Source organism: Erinaceus europaeus, chromosome 1 (assembly GCF_950295315.1).
Source record: "Erinaceus europaeus chromosome 1, mEriEur2.1, whole genome shotgun sequence".
Taxonomy (NCBI): Eukaryota; Metazoa; Chordata; class Mammalia; order Eulipotyphla; family Erinaceidae; genus Erinaceus; species Erinaceus europaeus.
This window is the reverse complement of record NC_080162.1, coordinates 74,950,986-74,970,150: the sequence shown is the minus strand read 5'-3', so window position 1 is coordinate 74,970,150 and position 19,165 is coordinate 74,950,986. Positions and strand designations below refer to the sequence as shown.

General features: G+C 43.4%; 1 protein-coding gene across 1 annotated transcript; it reads right to left on the bottom strand.

Moving 5' to 3' along the window:
- Positions 1-1,814: 1,814 nt before the first annotated feature.
- Positions 1,815-13,206, bottom strand: TTLL9 (tubulin tyrosine ligase like 9). Its single transcript, XM_060204831.1, has 5 exons — positions 13,048-13,206; positions 11,736-11,932; positions 9,902-10,015; positions 6,449-6,573; positions 1,815-2,203 (listed from the first exon to the last, which is right to left on the bottom strand). The coding sequence occupies exons 1-5, from the start codon at positions 13,204-13,206 to the stop codon at positions 2,127-2,129; spliced, it is 672 nt and encodes a 223-aa protein (XP_060060814.1). The 3' UTR covers positions 1,815-2,126.
- Positions 13,207-19,165: the final 5,959 nt, after the last annotated feature.

The following is a 19,165-nucleotide window of genomic DNA, read 5'->3' as shown; positions in this document are numbered from 1 at the left end:
GGTATTGTCAAGCCACTTCTGTTGTCCGGCTCGAAGAGCAGGCTCAGACTGGGATCCTCACGCTGGCCCCTGCACTTTGCGCTATGTGCGCTTAACTTGCTGTGCTACTGCCCGGCTCTGGGGTGCTTGGATGAATAAAGATTTGAACAGCTTTGCCGCCACGAGCTCAGTTCCTTGGTCATCTCTCTCGTGTCACTAGCCCAGCACAGACATGCTTCACCTCTTGTGAAGCGACCAGGGCCCCTGCAGGTGGGGAGCTGGGAACTTGAACCAGGATTCTCATGCCTGTCCTTGCACTTTGTGCCACATGTGCTTAACCCAATGTGCTACCGCCCGACTCCCTAAATTTGGATTTTCTATCTTTGAATATTGTTGACTAGGTAAACTTTTTTTGCCACTAGAGGTTTTCACTTTGTTTTTGCACTTGCACAATTCTACCACCCCAATGGACTTTCTTTTTCTTTTTTTTTTTTTTGTAACGAGAGGGAGAGAGAAAAGAGGAAGAGACTGTAGCACCACCCCACCACCTGTGAAGCAGCCCCTCACCATGGTTTTCCCAGCCACAGGGATTTGAACTGGGAGCTTGAACTAGGCTCGTCTAGTTTTTCCCCATGGCGGTCCTAAGGGGGAAAGGAGGTAGAAATTGAACAAAATGTTCATCCACAGCAAAGTACGTGGAGAATGGCTCCAGGCTCTAGGTTAAAATAAGGAAGCTATTTGAACAGTGACTTGGAACAAGCTCTGCAATATATCAGATGATAAAATAGGGGTAATATTGGTGTCTGACAGGGTGATAATTGTCACTTTTGGGATAGGAAATACAGAGTTGAAGTACAAAGGTAGAAAGGAGAGGTAACTTTGCTGTTGTCACTTATTAAAAATGTAAAAGGAGGAGTTCAGAGATTCACTTTAATAGATGCTCTCTGGTATGACTGGAAGTTTCTCTATCTGAACATGCCCTAGCCTGTGTGGCAGAGTGGATGCTAGGCTAAAAAGGAACATAGCAGGTTCTCCTGGAAATGGGGAACCCATGGATCTGCTCTATCCACGTTCTCCAGGCAGGATGTCATGTCCAAAGTAGCTAGACTTCTCATCTTTCCAAAAGTGACTGGTTTACTTCTTGGATTTGTCTTGTGTCCCTTTCCAAAACCCTTCCCTTCCATAAGCAGATTCTGTTATTCGCACACACTCCCATCCCCCTAAAAAAAAAAAAACCAAAAAACTTCTTAAGCAAAGAGAGTAGTGGAGGGAGGTGCCTGGAGTCCCATAGCTGGCTGTCTATAAAGCAGTCAGCTCATTATCCCACTCTTACTACAACCCCCATTAAACCAAGAGGAAGCAAAAGAATGTGGGAAATGCAGACATTTTTTTACTGGTACCTAACTCCCTGAGCCTTCTTGCCACTTGCTCAAGGCTTTGGCTTAAATCTCCCAACCTCAAGCAGGAAGGACCCAGAGAAGCATCTATGTCACTCTGCATCATTATAGACACCCTCACTAAGCAGCTCTGCCTTCTTGGTCATTACCCTTGTCTAAGAAATAGGGGTGCCCTGGCTCACAAACTTTCAGATAGTCAGAGAGCTTGAGTTCCCCTGACATGCAAATCCAGAGTATTGCAAGGAGGGGAAGATGTATTTAATGTTCAGCTTTCTCATAGACTCCCAGCAAACACTAATCATTGCTCACTGAAGTCCCCCAGCCCCAGAAGCCTCTCACCTTAGGGAATCACCACTCACCTTAGGAACATCAAAGGGTCAAAGGAGGGCTTGGCTGTAACTGAGACCATCCCTAAGCCAGGCCCAGTGATTGTCCAAGTAAAGTCTATGCTCATTTATTAGACATGATCTCTGGTGGCAGAACTTGCTGCATTTGTCCTCTTTGGGCCATCCAGGTTAAACCCCATCCAGCCCTGGAGATTGAACTTCTTCTGGTATGCTGATGCTCAGGGGTGGACTGGGAGCACCCAGGGGTCCTAGAATGTGTAGTAAACTCACTGCTAGCCAGCAGGACTACCAGGCAAGTGGGTAGGATGAAGAGAAGCTTTCAGGTACTGCCGTGCGAAACCGGGTATGGGGAGGGTCTGACTAGCAGGACTTCCAGGATTGCTTTTCTTCCAGGAGCTGGAGCTTAGCTGGACACTTTCTTCTGGACTGGAACATTGCGGAATAGTTGCCTCAGCTGCTTTTTTCGATCATTGACACAGCCTGGAAGAGAAGCAGTGTTGGCTGGCATAACCTGTGCTTGATGGGGTGGGGGGTGGCTTGGAGGAGTGGGAGGGCTGTGCTCCTGGTAGAAAGCAGGGACAGCAGGAACCACACAGCCTGGGCTGACTCCTGAACTGCCTCTGGGCACACTGTTTACCTCTGAGCACCATTTTCTCATCTGCAAGTCAGAATGCCTGCTTCCAGGTGTGAGTAAGAATCAACATTAGGGGTTTACCTCTAAGTAGCCTGATAGAACTACTTCTGGTACCAGATGGGGGGGGGGGGACTTGAATTCTCACAGGAATGATAAAGAGAAAACAGGTTCAGACACGTAATTTGCTCCAGTCATACAATAAGTAGTGGAACTGGGATTTAGACCCAGGCTGTTTAATTCCCAAGGACTCGCTCTTTAAAAAAAAAAATTAGTGACTTGGGAGTCGGGCGGTAGCGCAGCGGGTTAAGCGCACGTGGCGCAGAGCACAAGGACCAGTGTAAGGATCCCGGTTCGAGTCCCTGGCTCCCCACCTGCAGGGGAGTCGCTTCACTGTCTGCAGGTGTCTATCTTTCTCTCCCCCTCTCTGTCTTCCCCTCCTCTCTCCATTTCTCTCTGTCCTAGCCAACAACAACGACATCAATAACAACAATAATAACTACAACAATAAAGCAACAAGGGCAACAAAAAGGAATAAATATTTTTTAAAAAATTTGTGACAATATTGACTTACCAAATTATAAGATAACAGATATAATTCAGCACCGTTGCCACCACCAGAGTTTTGTATCTTCATTCCCTCCATTGGAAGTTTTGTATCCTAATTCCCAAGGCCGAAGATGTGTTCTTAACCACTATCTGACACTACCTTTCCTCTTGGTTCTACTCAGTAAAACTGCATCTAAAGCTGGCAGAGTGTCTGGTGTTTCATAGGTTGAACATTAGTTTTCTTACCTTACCCACCCAACCTCATGTGCCATGCACAATGAAGATATGACTCTTGGGGCCAGGCAGTGGCACACTTGATTGAATGCACCTGTTACCATGCACAAGGACCTGGGTTCAAGTCCTTGGACCCCTCCTATGGAGGGGTGGGGGAAGAAGCTTCATGAGTGATAAAACAGTGCTGCAAAGCATTTATATCTTCCCTCCCTTCTCAGTTTCTGTCTTGTCAAATGGAAAATATACAAAAAGAAAAATTGACCATCAGGAGTGGTGGATTTGTTGTGCAGGTACTGAGCCCCAGTAATAATCCTGGTGACAAAATATTTAATGGGTTAAAAAAAAAAAAGAAGATATGACTCTTGCTAGCAACTTCTGAGACACTTCCTCTCCCTGCATGTGTTGCCTGCTCCATTGCTGTCAGAGCAGATGTTTGCACCTTCATAGCCATGTAACTTTGTACCAGGCCCATTGATGATGCTCACTATTGCTGGCTGAGCGACAGAATCCCTGTGGCCCCAACTTAACTAGTACATCTACTACTGACAAAAAGATCACTGGGAAGGGTGAGTCATGTAGACACCAAGCCTCAGCAATAATCCTGGTGGCAACAACAAAAACCCACTATATAGTCGTCTTCAAACAATATAATATGGCAAATACTTCTGAGATCAGACGAGATCAGGCATGTTCAGGGTGATATGGCTGTAGACAATATGGCAAATACTAAGGATCTGTGGTCTGGGACGTGGCATAGTGGATAAAGCACTGCATTCTCAACCATGAGTTCAATCCCCAGCAACACATTTCCCAGAGTGATGTCTGGTTCTTGCTCTCATTCCTCTCTTTCTCAAACTTCATCAAGGCAACCAACCTACCTATTCAGTATCTCAGGCTTCCTCCCTGTTAGGGTAGGCACATAACCAAAGTTTCGGCCTTACTGACATCAGCAGGGTTCCACGGGAGAACTTCCCTTTTAGAATAAAGAGTCAAATCTTGGCCCTGCTTCTTTCTGTTTGGGACAAGGTCAGAGGATCTGGATCTGGAGAAGCCATCTTGCAGCCACGATGCAACAAGTATGAGCACCAAGGCAAAATGCAATGAGGGAAATGCTGGGTCCTTAGAAGCATCATACAGACAGTATGTCAACACTGTATGACTTACCTCAAGACTTCCTGTGGCTCAAGAAAAACAGACCCTCTCTGTATATCCCTTAGCTGTTTTTTTTTTTTAGTTGTTTTCAGTCAAATCCAATCCTTAATCAAACAAAACCCCAGAAAAAGACTGAAAATTTCTCTTCATCAGAAAAATTGCCACAAAAAATTAAAAACTGACAAACTCAGGAAATTGTTATAATATGTTTGACAGGAGTGTTATATCCTTAACATATTAATACCCCAAACCTTTGTGAATTTAAAAAAGTGTGGGAAAAATTGAGAAATAGATCAGTAATATGGATGACATACAGTAAATACAAAATTTAAAATTAAAACTTCAATAATAATTAGTGGGTGTGCATAAAATGAGTCAGAAATTTTACCTATCAAGATAGCAAAGACTTTTTAAAAATATTCAGAACTGATAAATTTGTATAATCTTTCTAGAAAGGAATTTGGCTGTACTGTCCACCCCTTTGACCTTAGTAATTCTACTTCTAGGAATCTGTTCAATATAAATAGCCAAAATTTCAGTCAAGTTTTATGAGAGATGATGGTCACTGTGGCATTACTTAGAAAAGAGAAAAACTGGGAGTCGGGCTGTAGCTCAGCGGGTTAAGCGCAGGTGGCGCAAAGCACAAGGACCGGCATAAGGATCCTAGTTCGAACCCTGGCTCCCCACCTGCAGGAGAGTTGCTTCACAGGCGGTGAAGCAGGTCTGCAGGTGTCTATCTTTCTCTCCTCCTCTCTGTCTTCCCCTCCTCTCTCCATTTCTCTCTGTCCTATCCAACAACAACAACAACAATAATTACAACAATAAAACAACAAGGGCAACAAAAGGGAATAAATAAATAAAATAAATATTTTTAAAAATTTAAAAAAAAAAACAAGAAAAGAGAAAAACTGGAGTTGTGCCAAATATCCAATTTTAAGAAACTGGGTAGTAAATTAGCATCTGTGCAAGCTGGAATATTTTGCAGCAGTATGGTGATTTTATTTTCAGCCATGCTAAGGGGCAAGAGAGTCTAGCAGTCAAGCATTCAGGTTTTGGAATTAGATATATTGACATTAAATCCCTGGCTCACTACTTATAACTGAGACCTTTAACAAGTGATGTCACATCTGGAGATCATTTCCTTGTGTGTAAAATGCTAATAAAGGCTGGCTAAAGATGAAATGAGATGATGTGTATAAAATATTGAGTATGGGCCTGACCAAAATGTTTCCAAAGGATCAGAAAAATAGTTCACTTGGATGCTGTGCTTGCTTTGTCATGGGTGCCTCCATCATACTGAAGGGAGGTTTGGTGCTATAATGTCTTTCTCTCTGTCTATCTCTGTCTCTGTCTTTCTATCTAAAAATTCCTCCTGGAACACTGAAGCCCCATGATGACCAAAAAAAAAAAAAAAAAAAAAAACAGTTCCCAAAGGGGAAGCTCTTATTTACATGGAAAATGTATGTTACATGTGGAAAAGAGATTTTCAAACTCCAGGCCAATGCCAGTTTCATAATAGAAAAAACATGAGTAGATATATATTTTTTTAATTTGGAAGGAAATACACCAGATTGTTGGGGATGGTTACGTCTACATAATTTTCTATTTCCCTCTTTAGTTTTCAAATATTCTATAATAAGTATGCAAAATTCTTATAATCAGGGATTTATCACTGTTTAGAAACCAAGTGTGGAACTGGGGAAATAGCATAATGGCATTCATGCCTGAAGCTCTAAGGTCCCAGGTTCAACCCTCATAAGCCAGAGCTGAGCAGTGCTCTGGCTAAAAAACAAAACCAAACATAACAAGTTTAAAGTCAACTCCAAAAGTCCTTGACTTCTCTTGACAACATATGCATTTTCTGGTTTTGTTTTCCACCTAAGCCATTTGAAATCCCCCCCACACCCTACAAACACACAGATTGACAGTATCTCTCACTATGTGCCAGGCAGTATGCTAGGCATATATTGCAAGAAAAATGACTTATTTTCCATTTCACAGATGAGGGACACAGAGGCTGTTCTTCACCCAAGGTCGCACAACTAGTAAGTTGCAGGTCACATGAAAACAGTGCAAGCATTGTGCCAAGCTGCCTCCTAGAAAACCTGGCATTTCTCATGACACACCCCTGTTGCCCACTCCCACCTGGCCCCACTTACCAAGGTGTGTGTTGGTCACAAAGTTTCCCACTCCTGACAGGTCAGGACTTCCCTCCTCTCTGCTCACAGGGCCATCATTCCACATGAGGTCAAAGCCTCCAACTCTCTTCTCTCTTCCAGTGAGCCTCAACAGGAAAGAGACACAGAGACTTAATGAAGGTGCACCTGGAGGGACCCTAATTCTCACCCTGCCCCTGATCCTTTCTGCACCTGAGGGGTGTCCATGTTGTCAGAATGCCATAATCCTTTCACTTATATTTTTTCCCATATGCTCACACCGGTCTCACAGGAGTTGTCCTTTCTATAAAACTCCAGGCTTCCATACCTGAACTCATTAACATGTACCGATCTGTACTTTCTGGCTTAAAGCCTGTTGTCCTGCACAGATCATAAAGTCCATGATGACAGAGACTCGGCTGCCATGCTGTTTGCTGTGCCACAGTGTTTAGTATAGGGACAGGCACATGGTAGAGGCTCAGATGTTTGTGAAAGATAAGAGATGGTGAATATAGTGATCATCTGAATCCATGTCCATTTCACTTTCTTTTTTTTTTCTTTTTTTTTTAATTGTAGTTATTGTTGTTGTTGTTGTTGTTGGATAGGACAGAGAGAAATGGAGAGAGGAGGGGAAGACAGAGAGGAGGAGAGAAAGATAAGACACCTGCAGACCTGCTTCACCGCCTGTGAAGCGACTCCCCTGCAGGTGGGGAGCCGGGGTTCGAACTAGGATCCTTATGCCGGTCCTTGTGCTTTGCGCCACCTGCGCTTAACCCGCTGCGCTACAGCCCGACTCCCCCATTTCACTTTCTTTCAGCCTAAGGGAACCTCAGCTTTTCTTCTGAGATCCACTCCACTCAGTTCCACCCACATGATTCAAGTGGAGTTAACCCCCACCCTCATCCCAAATGTGCTTGGTTAGAGGATGGACATGTGATCCAGTTTCCACCAATGAGCAGTGAAGATGTAGGTAGCCTTCAAATTTTTGCTGGAATAACTGAGAAAAGCCTAGTATAAAAGGAACAGGGGAGAAAAAGAGAGACAGAAGAAATAAACCAACCAACACTGATTGAGCCTATCATCTATTGAGAGCACTCAAGACATACCTGGAGTCAAATCCTGGATTTCCCTACTATATGCACATTGGTAAAGCAATACATGTTCTTATGTTGAGAATAGGAACTTCCTGTGAACTAGCCTTTTTACAAATAAGTCACCTTTGTAAATTAATCTAACAATGCTGGGAGGTAGATGTGATGTCTCTTATACTGATAAAGAAACTGAGGCTTTGGGCTGGGTGGTAGAGCATTAGGTTAAGCACACACGTTACCAACTGCAAATCCCCATTCCCCTCCTGCAGGGGGTCCACTTTACAAGCAGAGAAGCAGGTCTGCAGGTGTCTATTTTTCTTTCCCTCTCTCTATCTCCCCATCCTTTCTCAATTTCTCTTTGTCTTATTCAATACAAAAAATTAGAAGGAAAAAAATTATGGCTACCTGGAGCCATATTTTATAGTGCTGGCACTGAGCCGCAGCAATAACTCTGGTGACACTAAAAAAGGAAAAAAGAAAAGAAAAAGAAAAAGAAATTCAGGTTCAGGCCAGGTGGTGGCTCGTAGTTGAGTGCACATGTTACTGAATTCAGGGACCCAGGATCGAGCCTGTGCTTCCAACCTGTAGTGGGGATGTTTCAGGAGCAGTGAAGTAGGGCTGCAGGTGTCTTTCTCTCTCCCTCTCTATTTCTTCTACCCTCTCAATTTCTCTCTGTCCTGTCAAGTAAAATAGAGAGGAAAAGAAAAAAAAGGGAGGAAGGAAAGAAAGAAAAGAAAGGTTGGGTGTTGGCGCACTTGGTTGAGTGCACATGTTACAATACATAAGGACCCTGGTTCAAGCTCCCAAGCCCCACCTGTAGGAGGAAAGCTTTACAAGTGGTAAAGCAGTCCTACAGGTGTCTGTCTCTCTCCCTTTCTATCTCTCCCTCTTGATTTCTGGCTGTCTCTATCATATATATATATATATTCCCACCTAACTCAACAAGACAAACACAGACTCAAAGTGAAAGGATGGAAAACTACCATACAAGCCAATGGACCACAAAAAAACAGGCAGGAACAGCTATTCTCATATCTGACATGATAAACTTTAAAATAAAAAAAAATTTAAAAGATAGGGATGGATATTACTTAGTGCTCAGAGGATAGATCAATCAAGAGGACTTAATGATTATCACCATCTATGCACCCAAGGAGAGGCCATCTAAATACATCAAACATCTACTGAAAGAGATATAGCAATATATTAACAGCAACACAGTAATTGTAGGGGACTTCAACATCCCACTCTTTCAACTTGACAGATCATTCAGGCAGAAAATCAATAAAGAAACAAAGGAGCTAAATGAAGAGATAGATAAACCAGAACATTTTCAGAGTAAAAATGGTGATTTTGCCATTTTCAGCCCATCTTGGACGGAGCTTAAAGAAATCATGTTAAGTGAAATAAGTCAGAAACAGAAGGATGAATATAGGATGAGCTCATTCACAGGAAGAAGTTGAAAAACAAGATCAGAAGAGAGAACACTAATCAGAACTTGGACTGGAGTTGGTGTATTGCACCAAAGTAAAAGACTGGGTTGGTTGGATGGGGAGCAGAGTTCAGGTCCTAGAACAGAATGGCAGAGGACCTAGTGGGGGGTTGTACTATTGTATGGAAAAATGAGAAATATGCATGTACAAACTATTGTATTTACTGTTGACTGTAAAACATTAATTCCCCAATAAAGAGAAAAAAGAATGAATTTCTTACTAAATAATAAATATGAAAAAAAAAGATTTGAAAAAAGGAAGGAAGAAAGGAAGGGAGGAGGGGAGGGAGGGGGAAAATGGCTACCATGAGCAGTGGATTCACAGTGCTGTCACCAAGCTCCAGTGATAATCCAAGTGGAAAAGAGAGAGAGAGAGAAGAGAAAAGAAGAGAAGAGAAAAGAAAAGAGGAGAGGAGAGGAGAGGAAGAGAGAGGAGAGGAGGGGAGGGGAGGGGAAGGGAGGGGAGGAGGGAGGGATGGGGAGGAGAGGAGAGGAGAGGAGAGGAGAGGAGAGGAGAGGAGAGGAGAGGAGAGGAGAGGAGGATGAGAAAGGAAAAGGAGAAACTGAGGTTCAGAAAGGGGAAATGATTAGTCCAGGGCCTTGTAGTAGTCAAGAAGTGTTGAGGAAATTCTGCTGGACTGAAGACTCCCAAAAAGCATTTGGCTCTGCTCCTCTCAGAAAAGACCAAGTACAGGACCAGTCCAGCCTGTGTGGACAGCTCAATTTCTCTAGCTATAGCATAGAGGACATGACACAGTCACACCAAGGGCTGCTCTAGTCCCAGGGTTCTGATGCTCTCTCTTCCTTGATGGGAACCTCCATTGTTTCTGTATGGTGGTAGTGGGGGTCTGAGCCTGCCACCTATCCCCTTACCTGGCCTCCATATCCACAATGTGCAGGGTGTCTTCCAGGAGGCAGGTCTTGAGCTCATAGTCCTCCTGGCTGCTGGCTGTCAGTGAAGGGGATGCATTGACCTCCAGGAGCCACCTGGGGAAAGGAAGACAGGGAGAACCTTACTTCTGGGTCATTGGAGTCCCATGCTGGCACTCCCTGAGAGGCAAGACTGGGTGCCTGGCTCTACTCATGGTTCAACCAGAATTGTGTTCTACTTTTTTCTTTTTGCCTTCAGGGTTATTACTGGGGCTCAGTGCCTGCACTACGAATCCACTGCTCCTGGAGGTCATTTTCCCTATTTTGTTATTGTTGTTGTTACTGTTATTGTTGGTATTGCTATTGTTGTTGTTGGATAGGACAGAGAGAAATTGAGAGAGAGGGGGAGATAAAGATAGACACCTGAAGACCTGCTTCACTGCTTGTGAAGCAACCCCCCCTGCAGGTGGGGTGCGGGGGCTCGAACCAGGATCCTTATTCCAGTCCTTGCACTTTGTGCCATGTGTGCTTAACCCGCTGCGCTACCACCTGCCCCCCCCCCCACATTTCCACTTGAAGAAAGGTCTCAATAACTGGATATTCTTGAAAGCGATTGCCACAGACTTGAAATTCGCCCCACCTCTCACCCCCTGCAAGCAGGGTGTAACCTGCATGAGGTAAGAACCATTTGATGCCCTTATGCTCTATTACTGTTTTTGCTTCTTTGTTTGAGCTGTGAGGACACACAAAGGTTCCTTTCCCAGTGATGTCTGCTTGGAGATGCCAACCAACTTGCTGAGTCAGGGCAGGGGAGCGGAAGGGGTGGTTGTGACTGGTGAACCAGAAAAGCATTCCATCTGTGGAATGTAAGCCAAGAACTGCAGGGTCATGGAGTTTTCCAGAAAACAAACCCAGACTACTGTGTGAACAGCTCCTGATTTTTAGAGATTACAAGTAAATTTAAGTTAAAAACAAATTCTGAAGGTCCAACTCAAGTGATTTGGAAAGCAGGGACAAAAAGGGAACGGTCCACCCAGCAGGTGTGCGGGGCCCTCAGCACATCTCCTTCCACTTGCCGCTGCCTCCTCCCAGTTTATGCTCTAATGCCCATGGTTATATCTCACTGTGGGGCATAAAGGAGAGTGGCCTATTTGCTGGTGTCAGGACTCTGCTGCTCTTGAACCTGGGCCAGGAGAGGTCCATTTCTGGCTCAGAAAGTACCTCAACACCCAGACAGTAACCACAAGTGCTGCAGTGCTGGCAGAGTATCTTGACCCAGGAACACGAGTCCTGGCCCTGCTTGCTTTTTGATTGTCCTGGGTGACCTCAAGCTGCCTGCACAACCCCACAGGACTTCTGCGTTCTGCTGTCTCCCATGGACACCATTGCTGAAGTCCCAGCCAGTTCAGAATTGTTCGCTTTATCAGCGCCACACCCTCCACGGGCACAGTGAAAGTGCAGCAAATACTTGGCAGAGACTCACAGGCAACAGCATTCCTTTACATGGCACTTTGCATCCTCAAAGCATCAGGAATGACAGCAGAAACTTCTTGTCTGGTACCAGGGGAGGGTCCTTACTCAGTGTATGTTCAGGAAAGGACTCGTGCCAGGTATGAGGCACTATGCTTGACAGACAGAACCTCATTTGAAGAAATCCTATAAGCACAGTCACCACCCCCATTTTACATACAGGCAGTCTGAGGCACAGAAAGAGGAGATATGCCTGAGAAAAGGGCAGAGCTCAGATCAAAGCCAGCACTTCCGGATGTGGAGTATGTGAAATGCTTACACTCTACCCCCACCCCACATTTCTCTGGGGACCCGATTGACCACGTACGGTTTGAGGTCCTGGTCTATGAGGATGTCATAGCCGTACAACTCGAAGCAGTGCTTGTCACTGATGATCACCTTCTGCACACTCTGCAGGCTCCTGACAAAGATGTTGTCCATGTCACTAAAGAGTGTTTCCACTGCCTCTGGCCCATGCTTGGATGCCAGGTACTGTCGGAAGCGCTGGAGCATCCACTTGCAGCCCTGTGGCCCCATGCACCAGGTTGGAAGAGGAAGCCATGATTAGTGGGACCAGGTCTATGCTCCAACAGTCATTATCACCATAGCCCCTCAGCTTCCAGAAGGGAGGCCTATCCCTGAGCAATCAGGACTCTCAGTGTGTTCACTCCATGTAGAGTGAAGATTCTTCATGCCCAAGGGGAGGTGCCCATTCAAAGCCAGTGCCTCTTTTGAAAACCATATCTTAAATGATGTGGTTTAAATGAGGGTGAATGTTCAGCTTCATGGAGCAAGCGGGGGAGGGGAGGGGATGGGACACAGTCTTCTGGTCGTGGGAATGGTGTTTATGTACACTCCTATCAATTTTCAGTCATATAAATCACTATTTAATTAATATGAGGGGAAAATTGATTGAATATCTCAATGTTATATTAAAAAAAGAAAGAAAGAAAGAAAGAAAGGAAGGAAGAAAGAAAGAAAGGAAGAAAGAAAACCACATCTTAAATGACCAGGAGTCCAGGGCTCCTCCCTAAATGGTCTGTGCTGGAGCTTTTCTTGGGCCTCCTTTTCTACACACAGACAGCAATGGTCCATGACAAAAATGGACCCCAAAACTGACAAATTGTGGGCTGTGTTTTTTTTTGAAGGGAGCTTATATGCACAAAACCCTCCACTGTGTGAGATGGAGGCAAGGGAGGAAGCAGAAGGCTGTGGTGGGTATGACTCTGGCTTCCATCACTGTGACACTTCAGAAATCTACATTGAGTCTGGCCTTGCTGATGGATAGATAGAGATAGATAGGCAAGCAGATAGAAGGGATAGATGGTGATAGAAGGGATAGGTGGGTAGGTAGGTAGATTAATGGATGAATGGATGGATATATATAAAGGTATGGAATATATTTTATTAAAGGGTGTATTAGTTTGACTTATAAATATTTTAAATATTTAGACATGATACATGGGCCTACATTTGTGCCTTCCTGCTCTGGATGTTGTAAATAGGAAGGGCTGGCCTATCTTTGCTGAGAAACTGAGTCCAAGACAGGTCTTTCCTGGCCTCCTTGCCACTTCACCTTCCTACCCTAGCATGGTCTCAGAGAGCTGCACCCATGAGGGGCAGAAGCCCAGTTTCCTCACCTTCTTTGGGTGGTAGTCTGGAGATGTCTTTTGTACAGCGACATTGGTGAGGTGAACATCTGGCAGTAGTTGGTGGTTAAGGACCAGTGTGGACAAGAGGAAGCTCTGCTTAATGTGTGCCCTGGGAGACCTAACCAAGATTCTTTCTTGGGAGTTCATGGATAAGGCTACAAAAGAGCCCAGATGTTATGTGCATGAGCTTTGGAATCAGATTGGCCTGAGTTCAAATCCCCCTTTCTTCTTAACTGGTTGTAGGCCCCTGATAAAATCATTTGAGATCTCTGAACCTTTCCCCACAGCTGTTAAGCAGGACTAATAGTAGTAGACTGACCTCACAGGGTTATTCAAAAGAACAGATAATGGGGCTGGGTACCTAGTTAAGTGCATATAGTACAAAGCGCAAGGATCCCAGTTTGAGTCCTCAACTCCCCACCTGCAGGGGGGTCACTTCATAAGCAATGAAGCAGGTCTACAGGTATCTATCTCTTTCCCTCTCTACCATCCCCTCCCCTCTCAATTTCTCTCTGTCCTATCCAATAAAAACGGAAAAAATATCCTCCAGGAGCAGTAGATTTCTAAGTGCAGGTACCAAGCCACAATGATAAGCCTGGAGGCAAAATATATATATATATTACAATAAAGGAATGATTACTGCAGGTGGTGTAGCTAACATGATCTTTCAACTCAAGAGGAGGGAAAACTTTCTAAAAAAAGTAGGGAAGACAAGAATAGAATGGTCATCTTAGACCATTCTCAGTGTTTTGCCACTAGAGGAGTTCAGGCTGAGGAAGGGGGTGGTAGGCACCTTGTAGGAATATTGAAAAAAGTGAGCCGGCATTAAGATGAGGTCAAAATGTTTTTTTTAATTATTATTTTTTTAATATTTATTTATTCCCTTTTGTTGCCGTAGTTGTTTTATTGTTGTAGTTATTATCGTTGTTGTCGTTGTTGTATAGGATAGAGAGAAATGGAGAGAGGAGGGGAAGACAGAGAGAGGGAGAGAAAGATAGAAACCTGCAGACCTGCTTCACTGCCTGTGAAGCGACTCCCCTACAGGTGGGGAGCCGGGGCTTGAACCGGGATCCTTACGTCGGTCCTTGCGCTTTGCACCACGTGTGCTTTATCCGCTGAGCTACCATCTGACTCCCATCAAGATGGTTTTTAAAGGCCCAGATCTGAGAGTCTGCCTCTTAATTCCAACACCAAAGACACTGACAATGCTTTTGCAGCTTGTGGTCCCAAAATTATTCCTATTTTAAAGACGAGACCTTTGAAGCCCAGATAAGTTACGTGACAACTCTTCAAAATATACTTTCTTCACCATCAGTTCACCCCACAGTTAGGTAGGATGGAGCCCACAACCCTCATAAAATGACCATAAGCTGTAACTTCCACAGGATCTACTGGGACATTTCCCAGATGAAGATGCTGCAGGTTTAACCCTCAAAACATGTTTCTCCATGTGGGGGCACACTGAAGAGGGGAGGGGGCAGCAGCCTCTCAAGAGAAGGTGGGCATCCTCTTTAGCCTCACGTTCCTAGAATGTCTTCTTTAGAGTTTTCAAAAGCTTTTTTTTTTCATGTTTCCTTGAGATATTTTTTGCTTCAGTTTGAGAAAAAAAAAGCACTTGACAAACTACTACAGGTTTCTTCCACCCTAACAAAGTAGAACATTCCGGGGGTCAGGCAGTAGTGCAGCAGGTTAAACACATGTGGAGCTAAGCACAAGGAATGGTGTAAGGATCCTGGTTCCAGCCCCCAGCTCCCCACCTGCAGGGAGGTTGCTTCACAAGCAGTGAAGCAGGTCTGCAGGTTTCTATCTTTCTCTCCCCCCTCTGTCTTCCTCTCCTCTCTCAATTTATTTCTGTCCTATCCAACAACAACAACATCAATGGCAACAATAACAATAATGACAACAACAAGGGCAACAAAATGGGAAAAAATGGCCTCCAGGAGCAGTGGATTCATAGTGCAGGCACTGAGCCCCAGCAATAACCCTGGAGACAAAAACAAACAAACAAACAAACAATGAAAACAAAGTACAGCATTCCTATGTGGTATGAATTGGTAGGTTATTTGAGGGATATGGAAATGCTATTATTAATTTACATGGAACATTTCTTGAGCAACCTCAGGCCCCAAAATATCCTGCCAAGTGAAAAGACAGGGCACACAGGATGTTTAGGGTAGTAAAAATACTGTGTGTGCATAAATTTGCAAAAGCAAATGAAACAACAGAAGCAAATGGTCTCTACGACCTTGGGTGGGAGAATGATGGTGGTTATAGGTTGGGGGGGCGGACAGAACTTTATTGGTGGTTGCAGTGTGGAACTATATACTATCTTATGAATCGCTATTAATCACAAAAAAATACTCTGTGTAATATAATATTGATAGATACATGTTGTTATATTCATTCAAATCTATAGAATGTATACAACCCTTGTGTAAACTATGGGCTTGGCTGTAATGATGTGCCAGTGTAGGCTCAGTTGTGACAAATGTCCCGTAAGTGACGTAGATAACGGAGGAGGCAGGGAGCACTTGGGAAATCTCTGGACTTTCCTTTCAACTTTATTGCAAGACTAAAAATAAAAATTCAAGTTCTAAGAAAAGACAACCCATAGAATGAAAGACACTGTTTATAAATTATATATCTAATAAGGGATTAGTATTAAAATATATAAAGAAATCTTAGGGTCAACAGAATAGCTCACTTGGATAGTGCACTGCTTAACCATGTGCAGGGCCCAGGTTTGAGCCTGACCTCCATCACACTGAAGGGAGCTTTGATGCTGTGGTGTCTTCTACCCTCTCCCTCTGGCTGTTTCTCTCTCTGTGTTGCTATCAAAAAGGAGAACAGGAGGAGGAGGAGGAAGAGAAAGAGGAGGAGGAGGAAGAAGAGGAGGAGGAAGAGGAGGAGGAGGAAGAAGAGGAGGAAGAGGAGAAAAATCTTGTAACTCAACAATACAAAGATAAATTGCCCAACTTAAAACAAGCTAAGGCTCTGAGTAGACATTTCTCTGAAGATTTACAAATGACAGACAAGCACATGAACAGGTGCTCATCATCATCAGGGAAATGTAAATTAAAACTATTTCACATTTACTTGGGTAGCTATAAGAAAAAGGGCAGGGGTTGGGTGGTGGCACACCTGCTTGAGTGCATATGTTACTAAGTGCACAGACCCAGGTTCAAGTCCCCAGTCCCAACCTATGGGGGAAAGCTTCACAAGCAGTGAAACAGTGTTGCAAGTGTCTCTGTCTCTCTCTCCCTCTCTCCCTCCCCCTACCTTCTCAATTTCTGGCTACCTCTTTCTGATAAATAAGTAAAGATAATAAAAATAATAATATCAAGTACTATAAGAAAGAGAAGAAATTAAAACTTCATATGATGCTGGTGAATTCTGAAATGGTGTAGTACTTTAGAAAATAGATTCATAATGGAACAAAAACTTTAAGCACAGAATTACCAGCAGTGGTGCAGTAGGTAAAATGCTGGAAGGCTGAGGAGACAGCATAATGGTTATGCAAGATTTTCATGCTTGAAGCTCTGAGGTCCCAGGTTCAATCCCCAGCCCCACCATTAGCCAGAGCTGAGCAGTGCTCTGGTCTTTCTGTATCTCTCTCTCGGATTAAAAAAAAAAAAAAAAAGTAAAATGGACTCTCGGCATGAAATTCCAAGTTTGATTTCCAGCATAAAATGTGCCAGAGTGATGCTCTGGTTGTCTCTCCCCCACACCCTCTCCCTCTCTCAAAAACAAAGAAATAAACAAACAGAATTCCAAGTGATCTACAAGTCTACTCCTAGGCATATACTCACAAAGACTGAAAATACATGTGCACACAAAAGTTTGTATGTGAATGTTCAGAGCAGCATTATTCATACTAGTAAAAAAAAAAAACCAAAAAAAACCTGGAAGTGACCCAAATGTTCATCAACTGATGAATTGGTTAAATTAAATATACTACACCAATGTAATGGAATATTATTTGACCATAAAAATAAATGAAGTATTGATATATCCAATACAATGGATGAACCTTGAAAACATTACACTAAATGAAAGAAGTCAGATACAAAAGATGGAATTATCTGAAACCATTTACTGGATTCGGTAAATACATAGAGACAGAAAGTGGTTGCACAGAGGTGGGGACAGGCAGAGGAGGGGGCTGGTGAGAAGGAAATCAGTATGGAGTTTCTTCTGGGGGATGATAAAGATGTTCTTAAGCTAGCTGTGCTGATAGTTGAGTGACTATATTTTAAAAATTAGGTTTAACTGGGTGAATTGTATGTGAATATATTTCAATATGAACTGTGAGGGATAAATAGGAAAGGAGAATGTTTAGGCAAAGTGAGTTACTTCCTTGAGAGGGGGAAACCATTGCCTTAAGCCTCTTCCCAGCATATCAAACTTCTCCATACTTTGCTCCTGCCTGCATGGAGAGGCTAAGGACTTCCCTAGTTGCAGGGGAGAAGCAGGGGCTGAAAGAGAGAGGACAAGAGAGGGCTGAAAGAGAGAGGACAAGAGATAAGTCAGCTGTTCTCATAGTCTCCTCTCTCTGCAGATGGACTCAAATCAGGTCCCCAGGTACCACAGAGCCTTGTAGCCAAGAGTCAGCAAACACGGACCATCCATAGAGAAGTGGAACTGGTTAGTTATGAAATATTTTGGGGAGCAGGAGGGAAAAGAGAACTTTCTTAGCTGAGGGAAATAAAAAAAACAACAGTAGAAATCACAGAGGAAACTAGTGGACAAAGACAACTATGTGAATATTAAAAGAATATCAAGGCAAAAATTAAAGGCAAATACAACTAGAGAAAAATTTGTAGGTAATATAACAGATTAATGTTTTTGTCCCATGAAAGGCCCATATAAATTGTTAACAATAAAATGTTATGGCCCTAATAGATAAAGTAAAAGAAAAAAAAACATAAAAAAGAAAAAAAACATAAAAGAAAAAAATATAACTGGTAAAAGACTATCTGGGAAAATATCCAAGTGTCCAGTAATAGAAGATATACAATATAAAAGAGAGATAAATGGAGGAAAATATAAGTTGGGAGAGATGCAGATTCTAAAGTAAAACCCTATTTCCCCATCATAATAGTTACTTTTGAAAAGCTATTTATTTATTTATTATTGGATAGAGAGAAAAATTGAGAAGGGATGGGGAAGTAGAGGGACAGAGAGAGGGGCCGGGTGGTGCACCTGGTTGAGCACACATGCTACAGTGTGCAGACACCCAGGTTCAAATCCCCGGTCCTCACGTGCAGGGGGAAAGCTTCACAAGTGGTGAAGCAGAACTGCAGCTGTTTCTATTTCTCTCCCTTTATCTATCACCCCTTCCCTCTCGGTTTCTGGCTGTCTCTATCCAATAAATAAATAAAGACAATAAGAAAATTTAAAAGAGAGAGACAGAGTCAGAGAGACACCCTGCTTCACCACTCATGAAGCTTTCCCTCTGCAGGTGGGGACCAGGGGCTTGAACTCAGGTCCTTATGCACTATAATGTGTGTGCTTAACCAGGTAGCCACCGCTTGGCCCCCCAAAAGCTATTTTTATTTGGAAAACCTCAAACCCCACATTGTAGCTGCAAGAACAGTCTAAAGAGTGACTACGTATGTTTCACTTAGATGTGTTTTTTATTTCAAAAAAGCTATTTACTTATTTACTTAGAATTATCAATGGGTCTTACTGCATGTACTGTGAATTCACTGCTCCCAGTGGCCATTTCCTTTCTCCTTTTCTTTCTTTCTTTCTTTTTTTGTTTTTTTTGTTTGACACTATAGAGAGAATTTGACAGGGAGAGGAGGAAGACAGAGAGGGAGAAAGACACCTGCAGACCTGCCTCACTACTAGTGAAGTCTCTCCCCTGCAGGTGGGAAGCACCTGGTAATGTGTGTGCTCAACCTGTCCCCTCAGAAAAGTCTTTTAAAAATGATCACTCTTCCCCAACCCGAGTTCTTGTTCATGTAACTGACCTGATAGTTCAGGTCTGGTATACTATCTGGATTATTAATCGACTCTTAACCAGTTGTTTTATAATTCTGCAACATAGTGCAAGCATTTCTCATCTGAAAGAATACAACTGATTATTGTTCTGTGCATGTAT

What these genes read in the sequence shown, in the direction of transcription:
- TTLL9 (XM_060204831.1), bottom strand. Translation starts at nt 13,206, where the DNA reads ATGAACTCCCAAGAAAGAATCTTGGTTAGGTCTCCCAGGGCACACATT. An exon ending in ATAGACCAGGACCTCAAACC is followed by an intron (nt 10,016 to 11,735) that starts GTACGTGGTCAA and finishes TCCTTTCCCCAG; the next exon opens with GTGGCTCCTGGAGGTCAATG. An exon ending in TGTGACCAACACACACCTTG is followed by an intron (nt 2,204 to 6,448) that starts GTAAGTGGGGCC and finishes CTTCTCTTCCAG; the next exon opens with GCTGTGTCAATGATCGAAAA.